The sequence below is a fragment of the Schistocerca nitens genome, chromosome 7 (genome assembly GCF_023898315.1).
Source record: "Schistocerca nitens isolate TAMUIC-IGC-003100 chromosome 7, iqSchNite1.1, whole genome shotgun sequence".
Lineage (NCBI taxonomy): Eukaryota > Metazoa > Arthropoda > Insecta > Orthoptera > Acrididae > Schistocerca > Schistocerca nitens.
The window spans coordinates 575944238-575959729 of NC_064620.1; the positions used below are offsets into that span (position 1 = coordinate 575944238).

Sequence of the window (15492 nt, forward strand, 5' to 3'; positions counted from 1 at the left end):
TGTCATCAGACAGTTGCCACTACCCATAGCACACTTCAATGTACTCTTTCCATCTGTCTCCTCTCTCTCCCCTGTGGTAAATGGTGGAATTCCTTTTGCACTCTTAATGTTGACACCTTTACTTTTAATTTCAGCAATACTTTGTTTTCAACTTCCTGTATGCTGAATCAGTCCTCCTGATGACATTTCTTTTGTGATTCTTTGCATTAGTTTTGCAGCCATTTCATCTTGGCATCCCTGCACTTCCTACCTGCTCCATTTTTAAAGGACATATATTGCTGTATTCCTGTTGTTGTTTTTTTCTGAATATTTTAGTACTTCTTCCTTTCACTGATCAGCTGAAGCATTTCTTCTGGTGCCATAGATTTCTTCACAGTTAGCTTCCTTGTTCCTGCATTTGTCTGTCCAACTTCCGTGAGTCCTCGTTTTATACATGTCCATTCCTCTTGAACTGAACTATGTATTGTGGTATTCATTAATGCAGTATCTACAGCCTTAGAGAACTACACATGAACTCATCATTCCTCAATACATCAGCATCCCACTTCTTTGCACATCAGTCCTTCTGGACAATTCCCTTCAATTTCAGTCTACTATTCATCATTACTGATGAATTTATATCTGCTCGTGTGTACATCTTACAATCCAGTATCTGATTTCTGAAATTCTGTCTGACCATGATGTAATCCAATTGGAATCTTCCTGGGTCTCCAGATCTTCCCAGGTCTCCAGGCCTTTTCAAGTATACCTACTCCTTTTGTGGGTTTTGAACAGTGTATTCAACAATAGCTGAAATTTCGTGCAGAAATCAATTAGTCTGCCTCCTCTTTCATTCCTACTGCTGAGTACATGTTCTCCTTTAACTGTGTCATTCATTCCTTCCCCTACTACTGCTTCCAAAGCCCCATAATTATTGCATTATCATCTCCTTTTACATACTAAATTAGTTAGTATCCTTGTATACTTTATCTACCTCTTTATCTCCTGCTTGTGATGTCAACATGTATACTTCAACTATTGTTTTTGGTGCTGGTTTGCTCTCAGTTCTGATCAGGATAATCCTATCACTGAAATGCTTAAAATAACACACTCACTGTGCTACCTTCCAAGTCATGAGCAATCCTACACCCATTACACCATTTTGTGCTGCTGTAGACATTACTCTGTATTTATCTGTCCAGAAATCCCTATCTTCTTTCCATTTCACTTTTCTGAGCCACACACACTGTATCTAGAATCAGACTTCACATTTCACTTTTCAGAGTTTCTAACTTCCCTACCACATTAAGACTACTGACATTCCATGATCTGATTCATAGAATGTTATCCTTTTATTGACTATTAAATCATCTTGTCATGGTAATCTCTCCCTGTGCTATCCACTTTTATAGATCTGAATGGAGAACTAATCTGGCATTTTTTGACATGGGAGACGTAATCATGAACTTTCCAATTACAGACCACATGTGCTGTGGATACACAAGATTTGTCTTTAATCCATTGATTTCCACTGTCTACTGCATCCTCATGCCATTGATCATTGCTGATTCTTCCACCTTGCTGGGACAGCTTCCCATCCAAATGGCAGGAGGGTGCCCCAAAACTCTGTCCACTTCTCTGCCACATTTCATTAGGCTGTTGGCAGAATGAGTGTGACCCCATGTAGCAAAAGAATCTGGTTGCCATTGCTGATGATTTTTATTCAAGATTTAAGCAATTGCTGGGCCCAAACCTGCAGGCCCCACAGTGTTTCGTTTACTTGTCAAAGGTTCTATCTCTGACCGCAGTGACATGAAATCTATTTGCAAGGAGTGTTAGTGATCTAACATGGATGTGTTGTTTTCCTTAAATATTATTCCCGTTTGTGTAAAGCATGAGATGGAAACACTTAGGTGGGCTAGTAGTATCTAGATGTGTGCAGGTAACCACATGAAAACCACCTATCAGAACCACCTCTAACTGATGTGGGGTTTTATCAAGTCCATACTTGCTACCATGATTTGACAGTCTTAGCACATTGTTGCTTAGTCCTGCAATTTTTGTTGTCAGAAATGGTCACAAGACTTGTAACTATTTACTTGTCCAAATGGTGTTTTTTTTTCTCTGTACAGTAAAGGAACTAACAAAAGTTAACTGTGATGAGTAATTTAGTATTTTCACTAATGTTCATTATATTTGTTAGATAATGGCTCAAAAATCAAAATTCTTGTCTTGTAGTTGTGATTATATCAGTTAAATAAAATATTGTTGGGTCTTAGCTGGGCTTGTGTAAGGAAATGTCGAATACATGTTGCTGAATAGGGGCCCCACAGTTGACCAGTGCTCCAGGTCATGGGTGACCTCAAAGCAGCCTTGCTGATGAGTGCTAGCACACATTAGTATATGTCAACAACAGCCTAGAGATACATGTGAGGCTACTCAGGAAGTGGTGTAGGTATTGTATGAGGGATGTTTAGATGGTGTGAAGATGTGAAATGGGGCCTCTTGTATGTCTTGTCAATGTCTCTGACAGTGCAAGTAATTCAGGAACCCACTGTAGAATCATTTGCACTGCTTGGATGTTAAGTCCATGATTTTGTCTTGTCACCATAGTACATTGGTTAGGAAATATTTGGTGTTAGTGAAGTATTTGACATCCCTTGTGATACTTGTAGCCATAACCCCACAACGTGGAGACTACAAAAGTTGGTCTGTTGCAATACCTGCACCTGTTCCCTGCAAATATATTTTCTAAACAATATCATGCATCAGGAAATACATTGATCAGTATGCCACAAACAGCTCTATACACAAACAGAACAGCCTGCACCTAGAAAGAAAACACAAGGTTAGAACACAAAACACTATGGTATAATAATATATAATAAATTACATAAAGACACTAAAGAAGCATCAGAAATGGACACCTCTAAAAAAATATGTTAAACCATTTCTCCACAAAAAAAAAATTACTATACAATTAAAGATTATTTAAATGAAATGTAAAGTAAGTTTCAATTACCACTAATGTGCAAAATGTATGTAGGCCCACTGAGAATTACTTTTAGTTTAATGGGAAGCTGTATATTAGCATAACTAGAATATTGTGTCACAGCTTTACATCCTTGAATATCTTATCTCCTACCTTCCAAACTTTATAGAAGTTCTCTTGCATAATTGTGGAGCTGGCACTCCTGGAGGAAAGGATATTGCAGAGACATGGCTTAGCCACAACCTAGGGGACTGTTTCTTCCAGGAGTGCTAATCCTGGAAGTTATGCAAAATGTGTAAAGTTTGGAAGGTTGAAGACGAGGTACTGGCAGAAGTAAATCTGTGAGGATGGGTCCTGAGTTGTGCTTGGGTAGCTCAGATGGCACAGTACTTGCCCACAAAAGGCAAAGGTACTGGGTTTGAGTTCCAGTCTGGCACACAGTTTTAATTTACCAGGAAGTTTCATATCAGCACACACTCTGCTGCAGAGTGAAAAATTTATTCTGGGAACAGGTTCCTGTACATGAGAATTTTAGAGAAACCACACATTTGTCTGCTAAAATGTTTAGATTTACTGCATTTTACAAATTATTGGGACTTATAAATCAGGAAGTATCTAGCTAAATTTTCCCACCTTTTTACATTTACTCATGTCTTATGAAATTAAATTTATGAGTACTCATTTAAAGAAAGAAACAATTACCACTATGACTATGAACAGTCTTGCTCATATACTTGTTAGTATTCATTTGAGCAAATGGAAACATTACAGTACATTTATTCACTGATGAAATTTATTGTCAAGAATCCGTTTGAGTTTGAAAGTAGTAGTTATTCATAAACACAGTACCAGCCAGAGGAATGTCTGACAAACTTCAAAACAGGTAGTGTTTTTATCTCTGATTAAAACTGTCTAACACTGACAACTCTTGCCCTACAGAGTGATTCTTGAATAGAAGTAGATATTCATTAAAGAGTGCTGAATTAAAATACTGCAGTAATAATGATAAATAAATCTGATACTTTTCTAGTTTTGCTACCTTCAGTTCCAATGATAATGTTTTTCTCAACAGGGCACAACTGGAAAGCCAAAGGCTGCTGTCCTGACCCACCACAACATTGTGAACAACTCTTTCTGTGTCGGGAAACGTCTACAGTTCAATGAGAAGGTACTGGTCCTTTACACAGGGAAATGCTGTTATACTTTCATCAGTTACATCGCATTTCCCCAACTTACACACTAATTAACTAGGTTCTCAAACTTTTGTTGCTTCTGGCAGTCTGTACACACAGAGATTTGCCTTTTCAGCAACATCGCATCTGCCTACAAGTGCCTCTCTTCCACTGCTATGGATTCTGCAATGGGCTCCTTGCTGCACTGCATTATGGGTCAACACTTGTTCTGCCTTCAGTGTCCTATAGTGCAAGGGCATCTTTGGAAGCCATTGAAAAGGAGCGGTAGGTATCAATAGGTGTCAACACCAGTGTCTTTTTGTATTGCCATGTCTCTTTCTCAGAGGCCTTCACATGGTCAGCTTATGAAGAAGCTGCTCCAAATATTACATCCACAAACAGATCTTCCCAAGACAAGAATCATAAGAATACCATGCATTCAGAGACACTATCATTATTCAGTTTTTGCCTGGATAAATTGCAACTTAGTCTTGTTAAATGGCATGTACTTTCTCATCAAAAGAGCGTTACTTTGTCTTCCCATTTTTCTTAAATAGGAATAATATAATAATAGCTGTTTGCCTATAATATCTCACTGAAAGAGAGAAATTCAGTGGCATATTACACCTTGAAACCTGGTAAACAGCTTTTGGGAAATTAGAGATCTTATTCATAACATTTGTCTGTTTTTAATATCAGATTGAGTGCTCTCTCGTGCAGAAGTTTGTGATATCTGGTGGAAATGATGCAAATGACTGAGGGGCCACTCCAGCTAAAAGTGGCTTATAATGAGCTTGATCTGGTAGAGAAATAGGTGGTGAAGAGAACAAACACTAGGAGATAGCTGGGTGAGTGTCTTCATACCCACATTATAGTAGCAAGCTGTTCACATATCTCTACTGCTGAATTACTTAAAAACCAGTTGCTTAGTTTTCAGTGATTGCCACATCAGAAATCACACTACACTGCCTCTAATGTCCAGCTACTCGAGCCATAGCTGGTTGTTACATACCCAATAATGCAAACCTGGAACGTTCAGAAATTACATTTTACCTAGAAAAATTGGGGAAATCTCAGGGAATTTCAGGAATTTCATAAAATCTCAGGGAACTCCATGGTTTTAACTTAGCAGTGAAATTCAGTTTTAATTGATTTTTATAACTCAGAAATTTAAAAATATTTAATATTTCAAAGTGAGTTAATTATATGAATATTATTTCATACGAATTATTGACATTTAAAAACTGTGGTTAAACTACTGACTATAGCTACTATATCTCAGCTGAAAGTAAAGTAAAGCAAAGTCATTATTGTGGTTCCCCCTCCCCCCCCCCCCCTTCCTCCTGCTAACCATTAATTTTCAAGGAGGTTCTAATGTCACCATCTTCTACCCATACCTGGAATTCTGAAGGATTTTTTTTCCAAGTTTCAGCAGCCATGCTGGTACCAATCATGTTGATTTGTTAAGTGGTCTGTTACACCATTATCAGTGTAACTTTCATCACAAGTCACTGAATTTACATATGCAGAAAAATTGTTGCATCCCACCAGTAAAACTTGTTTTCAGTTTTTGAAGTATGTATGTGACTACAACTTCCTGAATGTTCCACTGATGTTACACTATTTGAAAGCAGTATTGGTTAAAAACAGTCTTGGTTGCAATTTGATTTTTTTATTTTTCAATGATGCATTTCGCCTTATTTAGGCATCTTCAGGTTATCTTTTCTAGATGGACGCGAGAGGCACCAAGATCTGCATAACGCATTCCCATTCACAGGAGCGAGTAACAGAGTAAGATGGGGGCTCAGGTAGTATGCTTAATGCGTTATGCTTACTACCTGAGCCCCCATCTTACTCTGTTACTCTTGAACGGGAACGCGTTATGCAGATCTTGCTGCCTCTCACGTCCATCTAGAAAAGATAACCTGAAGATGCCTAAATAAGGTGAAACACGTCGTTGAAAAATAAAAAACTAAAATTGCAACCAAGACTGTTTTTAACCAATACTGTTAAGCACTGGTTTGCTGTACGCCACATATGGATTGGAAGAATTACTATTTGAAAGCATAGAACAATCTTCACTTTTCTGTGAATACATTCATTTGATCAATGCCCATTTTTCTGACATTTAAAACAGACCAACCATGTTTCACTCTGTTTTGATAAGTGACCTACTTTACAATACGAAAAGCATTTTTTATCTTCATTCCTTTTGTAATGAGACATCATTTTTAATGCATCTGCTTTGTATGAATTTTTTGTGCCTTTATTGCTGTTAATCTTCATTCTTGACACGATTGCTGTAGCAGTACTTAAGTCACCACAATCTGCTGTTTACAGCTTGTAATTTAAACATTATTTTTGTAATTTATTCCATGTCTTCTCTCCAGTAGGTAAATCATTACATGTAATATAAATGCAATTGAACTCTTTGGGCAAAGTTTGTGAACATCATTCATACAGGTCACCATCATTGATTGGCTTGTCTAACAATGACGGTTTAGTTTGTACTTCATCAAATTTGGCTAAATGGCCTTGTATACCATCACAATGTTATGAAATTTGTGTCTAAGTAGATCAATGTTTTTGGTTGAGTGAACATCATAAATTTTATATAGCTTAACCCAAATCTCTTTAGCAGTTTTGCTTTCCCAATATGAAGTAAAGACTTAGTGTCAAGCGATAGAATTAGCCATTTCCTTGCCTTTTAGTCCTGGTCCATTTTGCAAGATTGGCTTAGTAATTTTGCTCACTTTCTTTTGGCTTAATCAGCTCAAAATTTACTATGTCAAATATTTCATTGCACACTAAAACAGTTCCCTTTATGATTCTGAAAGTACCCCAATTTTCTTTGCCAGTGAGTTTATCAATTTGCTTTCTTTTGTTGGCCATTGTCTCATCTTTTACACTTGTTGAACATTGATTTATCATCAAAATTGTCTACAACTGTTACATTTAATGAAAACTTTATCAACCACACTCTGCCACCATGTTACCAAGACATCAGATGCCATTTTTCGAAATGAAACATTTATTTAAAAACCATAAAAGTCTGACGATATCATCTGTGAGTTATTGCCACCACTCATTAGTCCAACTGAACCATCTCAGATCTCAACTTTATTTCTTGTATGAAGTCACTCTTCCCATTGTTTGTTGATGTTGGTATGTAGTCTGATTTGTCTGTCATTAATTTTCTTGAGTTTGCCTGTTTTATTTTTGAATATTCTTTTATAATATGTGGTCCCTTCATATCTTGCTTTATTTCCATAATACTTGCAATGTTACTATTTTGTTCTATATTTTGTCTGGTATTTGCATGATGTTTCTGTTTTCTGAAATCATTATTAGACGTCCAAAGTACAAAATTTGATCATTCCTGTTACTGATTCAGTTTCCTTATTGACTGTTTCATTATAAGCTAGTCTCAGGAATTTTTCTTGGTAGTTTTTATGTATGCACATTTTATCTAGAGTGTTGTATTTCTCATGTGTTAGCTTTTTTCCAGTTGGTTTCACATGCACATGTTTCTGGTTGTGTAGTCAGTATGCAGTTTCACTTTGCAGTGGAGTGTGCACTGATTTGAAAATTCATGGCAGAGTATTGTAACATTTTATTATTGTTTCTCTTGAAGACCTATTCTGTTGTATATATTTATACACCATATGGTGAGAGAAGGGCTCTGACAACTGGCAGTGCAGTAGCCATTATTTGATATGGAAGTGCAGTGGGCCAGTGACTAGTGGGGCGAGAAGAGGGGTGACAGGCCTTCCCCTCCTACTCTTCACCCTGTGGCAGCTGGGGCTACAGAGCCTAACAGAGCCACACAATTCATTGCAGCATTCTTGTTGGTAGCATTCTACTGAGCGGTGTGTTCCTTGATCAGATGTTTTCTCTTATGTACTAGCAGTGTTTGCTTCCTTACGCAAACACACACAAATTGATTTTTGACATTAACAGGGTACAGCAAAATGCATGTGTAAAATACCAAATGAAGACATTACCTTTATTTTTCAAGCAGGATAACGGAAGCCACACGATCATTTTCATCTGACTGAGCATCTCTTGTAACGATGACACAGGCTTTGGTACCTTTGCTGCTGCCTTCCTTATCATCTGATAAAGAAATTACATTTTGTATGGACTATACTCTTACACTTTCTTCTGTGTTTGACCTTGTACTCTCTTTCCACATGTGGTTTGGCATGTTCTTCCAAATTTGTGATGTTATTTGTGTGACAGCATCATTTACCAGTCCCCCCCCCCACCTACCTCTCTCTCTCTCTCTTGCAACATAAATGTTTTATTTCACACTGTGACATCTGCTTTTAGTTAAGCCCAGACAGTTGTATGGTGCAAGACGTGTAACTTTATGGCCACGGTTCTCTGTTAATGTATCAAGTACGTACTGCATCTTCTGAGGCTTGTACCATTTCACTAATTCCAGAAGTTCCACTTTTCGCACATTTTGTTCAAAGCCTGTTTTATTATCTCCCAACCAGCTGACTATTTTCTCTCTCTTAGCAGCAGCTGTTGGTGTGTTATTTAACTGTACAGAATGGTACAGTTCGTTATCCATTACAAAAACACTACCAAAACTGACATTTGCTAGCAGATGAGTAATGAACCAGTCTTTAAATGTATCTGCATTTATTTTCCTGTGGTAATCAAAATTTTTTTTGACTGAAACATTATCATAGCGCCAGGCACAAACCTGTTCATAGAGCCAGCATGAACAATAATTAGTCGCCCTCCCTTACCTGTTGGGCCATTCTTAGTTCCGTTGCACATGTTGTCCTTTCATGTGATGTATTGTGTACGATGCATGTTGACCCATGTTTTGTCAATCCATATTACATTCTGCAGATTTATTGCTAGCAGCAGGAAATGACATTTCCATGTCGCAATGTCTCTACATTCCACTAGCATCTTTCTTCCTGAGAATTTTTCTACTGGAAGTCAATTTTCTTTAAAACAATGGAGAGACTCGTTCTGCCTGTGAACAAACCACGGTCTGACATTGCTGCCATCAACTTTATAAATGTTGTGCACTCCTTCCTGCTGTAGTATGCATGTATGTGTTGCCTGATAGCACTTTCGTCAAAGTTGTCTGTCTCAGTCACACGATAAAATCTTCTTTTTGACTTTCCGAGCATTGTGATAACAAGACTCTCAGCTGAATTGGCAGCCTCTTTATTATATATGACTCTCTTCACTCATGTCAATCATTTAACTCATTGGTGTCAGAGGTCCACTACTTTCCCTTTCCTTTTCAAAGTAAACATGCAGACTACATATAAATAAGCATCCTTGAGATGTAAGCATATCTCCATTTCCAAAAGTCCTTTTCTCTCCACTGCAGAAAGCTATTTTCCAGTCAAATGGCAAGAAACCGCAGAATTAGTGAAATGCACATGTTCACACACAAACCTGAATGAAGCACATGGTCCCAGTGACTAAGAGCATGTTGCCTACCACTGCAGCTACAATGGGGCATTGCCATGGTAACATAAACAAAATCTCATTATCCAACCGGCCGCCATGGACAAGTGAAGCAAGTGCACCAAGGAAACTTAAACTGTCAGAGCTCTTCTCTTGCAGTACAGAGTATAGGTGATTCATTGGGCTTTAATCAGTTTGTTTTTTCTCTTATGGCCCACAGTTTTTGGTGCTGTGTGTTAAAAATCTCTAAAAGTTTGCCTTCTGTGGTGATATTGTTTGAATAGTGTTTGCTTTCTGTGGTTATATCGTTTGAGTAGTGGGTCAGTTAAGGTAATTACGTTAAGATTTCTCAGACATATGATGAACTGAGCTATATTTTTCTTTGAGATCATTCATTAGTGCTGTAGCACACATGCATAGGTTGTTTACTCTAGTAGCATTTTCTAAGGTATTTGTAGCTTTTATCAAATAGAACTGTGTTAGTTATTTACATTATGCTCTGATGAATGGTGCATTCAGTAAGTAACGAAACACATTTCTTTCTTGGCCAGTTTCAGTTGAAAAAAATGCAGAATCTGTTGTGGGACATCATGGAATATTCCTTCTTCAGCCCCTGTAGTTTCATGAAGTTCCAGTAGATGGTGTCACTATAGGTAGCTTTCAAAATGACATCTGCAACGGAGGTGCATTCCAAACAGAGAGCTGTCAATGAGTTTCTTTTGACAGAAAACTAGAGCATCACAGATATTTATAGGTGCTTGCAGAATGTCTATGGAGACACAGCAGTGAACAAAAGCACGGTGTCATTGGACGAGGCGTCTGTCATCATTGCAACGAGCTTGCACAGACCTGTCTGATCTCTCACGTGGTGGCCAGTGGCACACAGCTGTGACTCCTGCTCATTTGAGGTGATCAATATATCAAAAATAAACACCTCGCTGCACAAATGGATGCCCCTGTCAGTAGTGCTGACACACTTGTGCACCAGTTGGGGTTCTCAAAGGTGTGTGCTCGCTGGGTTCCTTGGCACCTAAGAGAAGAGCATAAAGAGGTATGACCATCAGTGTGGAGTTACTTACACATTACAAGGCTGATCATGATAATTTTTTGTCAAACATCATCAGAGATGATAAAATATGCCACACAACCTCATCTCTGAAAAGAAAATTTCAAAACTGCACACTTAGCCGGTGAAGTCATTGTGATGGTGTTCTGCCATTTTGAAAGGGTTATTTTGTTTCATGTCCACCCTCATGGAGCAATGATCAACTCTAAAGTTCATTGTGCTACACGGAGGAAATTGAAGAAATGACTTCAGCATGTCCATCACCCCAAAAACAAACTTCTCCTCCATGACAATGCAAGACCTCACACAAGTCTGTGCATCGTAGAGGAGCTCACAAAACTTTTTTGCACTTTTCTTTCTCTTCCACCCTACAGCCCGGAATTCTCATTTTCCAACGTCTATCTGTGTGGCCCAATGAAGGATGCACCTCACGGGATGCAGTATGTGGATGATTGGGCAGATTATTGATGCAGCAAGATGTCGTTTCTGATATCAGCCAGTAGAGTGTACCAAGCAGGCATGCAGGCCCTCCCAGTGAGGTGGCATAAGACTGTTGCATTGAACAGGGATTATGCTGAAAAATCAGGTTCTGTAGCTAAAAGAGTGGGAATAATGTAGCGTTTTTGAATCCTGCATAAAATCAACCTACTTTCAGAAAAAAAGTGTTGCAGTACTTATTGAATGCCTATCATATGTTAGAGTAGCTACCATTGACAACAGTCAAAGTGTGCTATTTTTTAAAGAGAGGACAGAATTTTTTAATTAATATCTAGCCAGTGTGCTGATTTTTCTGGAATACGTGGAAAACATGGAATTCTCGGGAATTACATTTTATCTGGAAACAGCAGGGAAATCTTAGGTAAAATATTTAATATTTCAACGTATGAAGGTCACTCCAAAAGAAATGCACACTATTTTTTTTAAATCCATCTTTTATTCTACATGTTTGAAAGTTTTACAGTGTGTAGATACATCATTTAGGAACAATATTTTCATTTCTCCACATAATTTCCATCCCTCTCAACTGGCTTACGCCATCTTGGAACCAGCACCTGTACACCTGCACGGTAAAATTCTGGACCAACCTGTTGGAGCCACTGTTTGGCAGCATGCACAAGGGAGTCATCATCTTCAAACTTTGTACCATGAAGAGAGTCTTTCAGTTTCCCAAAGAGATGATAGTCACATGGAGCCAGGTCAGGACTGTAAGGCGGGTGTTTCAGTGTTGTCCATCTCAGTTTTGTGATCGCTTCCATTTTTTTTTGATTGACATGTGGCCGTGCATGGTCATGCAACAGCAAAACATCCTGCTTTTGCCGATGTGGTCGAACATGACTCAGTCAAGCTTGAAGTTTCTTCAGTGTCATCACATATGCATCAGAATTTATGGTGGTTCCACTTGGCATGATGTCCACAAGCAAGAGTCCTTCAGAATCTTTTCCAGCAGAAGGTGTGGTTTTGAATTTTTTTTTCTTGGGTGAATTTGCATGATGCCACTCCATTGATTGCCTCTTCATCTCCGGTGAAAAATCATGGAGCCATATTTCATCACCTGTGACAATTCTTCCCAGAAATTCATCTCCACCATTCTCGTACAGTTCCAAAAGATAGCTACATACCGTTTTTCTTGTTTCTTTGTGAGCCACTGTCAGCATCCTGGGAACCCACCTGGCACAAACCTTTTTTAATACCAACACTTTCAGTATTCTGCAAACACTTCCTTTCCATATCTGAACATAGCATGACAATTCGTTCAGTGTGATGCATCTGTCAGCAGTCACCAATTCGTTAACTCTCTGCACATTGTCTGGAGCGTGTGCAGTACGAGGTCTGCTGCTGCGAGGACAATCCTCAATAATGCCGTGCCCGCTTTCATCATGTAACCTGCTTGCCCACCGACTAACTGTACTGCGATCGACTGCAGCATCTCCATACACCTTTTTCAACCTCTTGTGTATGTTTCTCACTATCTTGTTTTCACAGCACAGGAATTTTATGACAGCACGTTGCTTCTGACGAACGTCAAGTGTAGCAGCCATCTTGAAGACATGCTGTGACGGTGCCACTCACGGGAACAGGTTGAACTAAGTTTGAAAACAAGTAATAAAGATGTATCTACACACTGTAAAACTTTCACACATTCAGAATGAAAACTGTATTTTTACAAAAATAGTGTGCATTTCTTTTGGAGTGACCATTGTATGTTATTATATGAATATTATTCTGCATGAATTGTTGATGTTTAAAAACTGCTGTCAATCTACTGCTTATGGCCAGCCAAGAGGAAATGAAAGTCATTAGTGTGAGATGTCTGCAATCCCCCCCCCCTCTTCTTATGACACCAACTTGCTCCTGATATCTGAAATTCTCAGGGAAATTTTGCAAATTTCAGTAGCCTTTGTTTATGGACTAAATCAGTATGTCTGCAAACTGTGAATAGTGTTGGACTGACTTAGTCCATAGTCTTTCTTTGATGTGAACGTATGTGTTCTGACATATAGACCTAGTGGCCAAAAGATCTATTTCTTTTGTTCTGTTTAGTACAGACTTGTTCTTGAAATACATGATGTCAGGAATTGAGGACTTACAGATGATGGAATCTGTATGGAATATGTCTACAATCTGGAATGTGTTGAAGGTTGAGGTATGTTCTTCTTTGTTGAAATGGGAATTAAGGAAAAGTTAAAGGAATGAGTAGGAATAGAATCTGGGAGAGTGATGAGAGGAGTTGATTGGAGTGGAACCCATTGTTTAGTGATGTCAGGTTTATGTTGTTTTTTATTTTATTTTATTTTTTGTTGATAAGTGAGATGTTGAATTAATCTTTTGTGGGATTTTTACAAAATAACAGCAAGATGCGACTTGCGGCAACCTGTCTTACCCCCATTGTGGCTAGTCTGAGTAAATGATATAATAGGTAGAGTTGAGGTTGGTGAGGATGTCACTGGTGGATTTATACCTGGTGCTCCTATTGAAAGATGAGGCTCAAATTCTGTTTGTGCTGGTAGTGGTATTGTGGCATATGTTGATGGTGCAGTGGCAAAAGGTGGGTGAGTTTTGTGGTTGTGAAAATGTTGGATTGAGGAGTGCAGCAGCCATACTAGTGACAGGATGAATGTGAAGTAACGGGAGGGGGTAATGAATATGGGGTGTCAGTAATCTGAATATAAGAAAGCAATAGAGATGTAGCTGTTGAAATGGTAACTTGGGGATGAATATTATTGGCAAAAGTGTCAAGCAACATGGTGGGGAGGAGGTTTGGGTACAGCAGCAGCAGATGACACAGACAGATTTGGTATGTGGTGAAGATGGCTTACTGAAGATATAGGGTGATTAGGAAAGATGACATGACCAAAGAATGTTGGCAAAATGTAGATCAACAGGGAGAGTAGAAATCATGAAGAATGATCTTATGAGTAGCCCATTGTGTTCACTTAATGATGAATTAAGCATTGAAAGTCTCAGATAAGCTGCATTTTGTCTTTGTTCCTTTGATACTGGTATTGCACAGGCTTAGTTTAACAATTGTGGGTGAATAAATGTGACACAGTGTACTGTTGGGAGTGATATCATGAATTACAAATTGAAACAACTCTCAGTCTGATGTTCAAAACAGGGAAATGTTCTACATATTGCATTTTATGATACTGCGATGGGTAATGTATTTCTTTCTGATCATTGAGACTAGCAATATCAGTTACTGTAATTGTTTTTTACATCTACATAGTTAATATTACTACCACATCATTTACTGTAGTGAACTTTGCCTCAATTCATTTGGATGGATACAGTAATGATGATGTATTCAACAGTTTTGGAAACATTCAACGTTAATGGTTTAGATCACTCACCCTGCATATATATTTACAGATGACCATGTGTCCTGCCATAGTGGAAGCAAATTTATGTCTGGAATACTTCTAAAATGATTCAAACAATGGAAAATTCAGGATGGAATGTAACAATATTGTGAAAAGGAAAGCTGATACTCACCATATAGTGGAGATTCTGAGTCACAGATAGGCACAACAAAAAGACTGGCACAAATATAGCTTTTGGCCAGTAAGGCCTTCATCAAAATTAGACAACAAACACACACATATACACTTATGCAAATGCAACTCTCACACACATGATTACAGTCTCTGGCAACTGAGGCTCCAGTTGCCTGAGACTGCAGTGATGTGTGTGTGAGTTGCATTTGCATGACTGTGTATGGACCAAAAGCTATATTTGTGACAGTCTTTTTGTTGCACCTATCTAAAATGATTGACAGTTTCTTGCCTAGACTGTACAAATTTTGAGGAATGGTAGTCTTCTTATTTGGACTGCCATTCCTCATATGCAATACATGTCTTTTCTGCTTTATGCAAATATCTTTTAATAAATTCAACAATATTATGAAAAGGATGGATTGCTTCTCACGATATAGAGTTCACGTTGACTCACAGACAGGCACAATGAAAAGACTGCTGTACATTCGAGCTTTCTGCTGAAAGACTTTCTTCTGAAATAGAAAATTTATATACATTTACACAAGCACAACTCACACACACGAATACATGATCAATGTCGCCAACTGCTGTGGCCAGACTGGAGAGGGAAGGATAGGAGGGTAAGGGTGGGGGAGGTGTAGTGCTGGTTGTGAGATTGTGCAGGGACATTTTGGGGACAATGCAGAACCACTAGGTCAGTTGGGATGTCAGGGAGGGCGGGGGCAGCAAAAGGCGGAGCACAGAAGGAGGGAAGTGGAGAAGGGGGAAAAAGGCTAGTGCATGTGTGGGCAGAGCAGAAGGCTGTGTAGTGCTGGAGTGGGGCCACGGAAGGGGATAGGTAAGTAG

The 15492-nt window shown here is 38.6% G+C and overlaps 1 protein-coding gene across 1 annotated transcript in view; it reads left to right on the top strand.

The window, feature by feature from the left end:
• The window catches only part of LOC126195245 (medium-chain acyl-CoA ligase ACSF2, mitochondrial-like), a 243221-nt gene that overhangs the window by 170626 nt on the left and 57103 nt on the right, over positions 1-15492 (top strand). Inside the window, exons 6-7 of the mRNA XM_049933773.1 lie at positions 4044-4139; positions 4280-4428. Of these exons, the coding sequence (XP_049789730.1) occupies positions 4044-4139; positions 4280-4428 (245 nt within the window). The remainder of the gene's footprint in view (positions 1-4043; positions 4140-4279; positions 4429-15492) is intronic.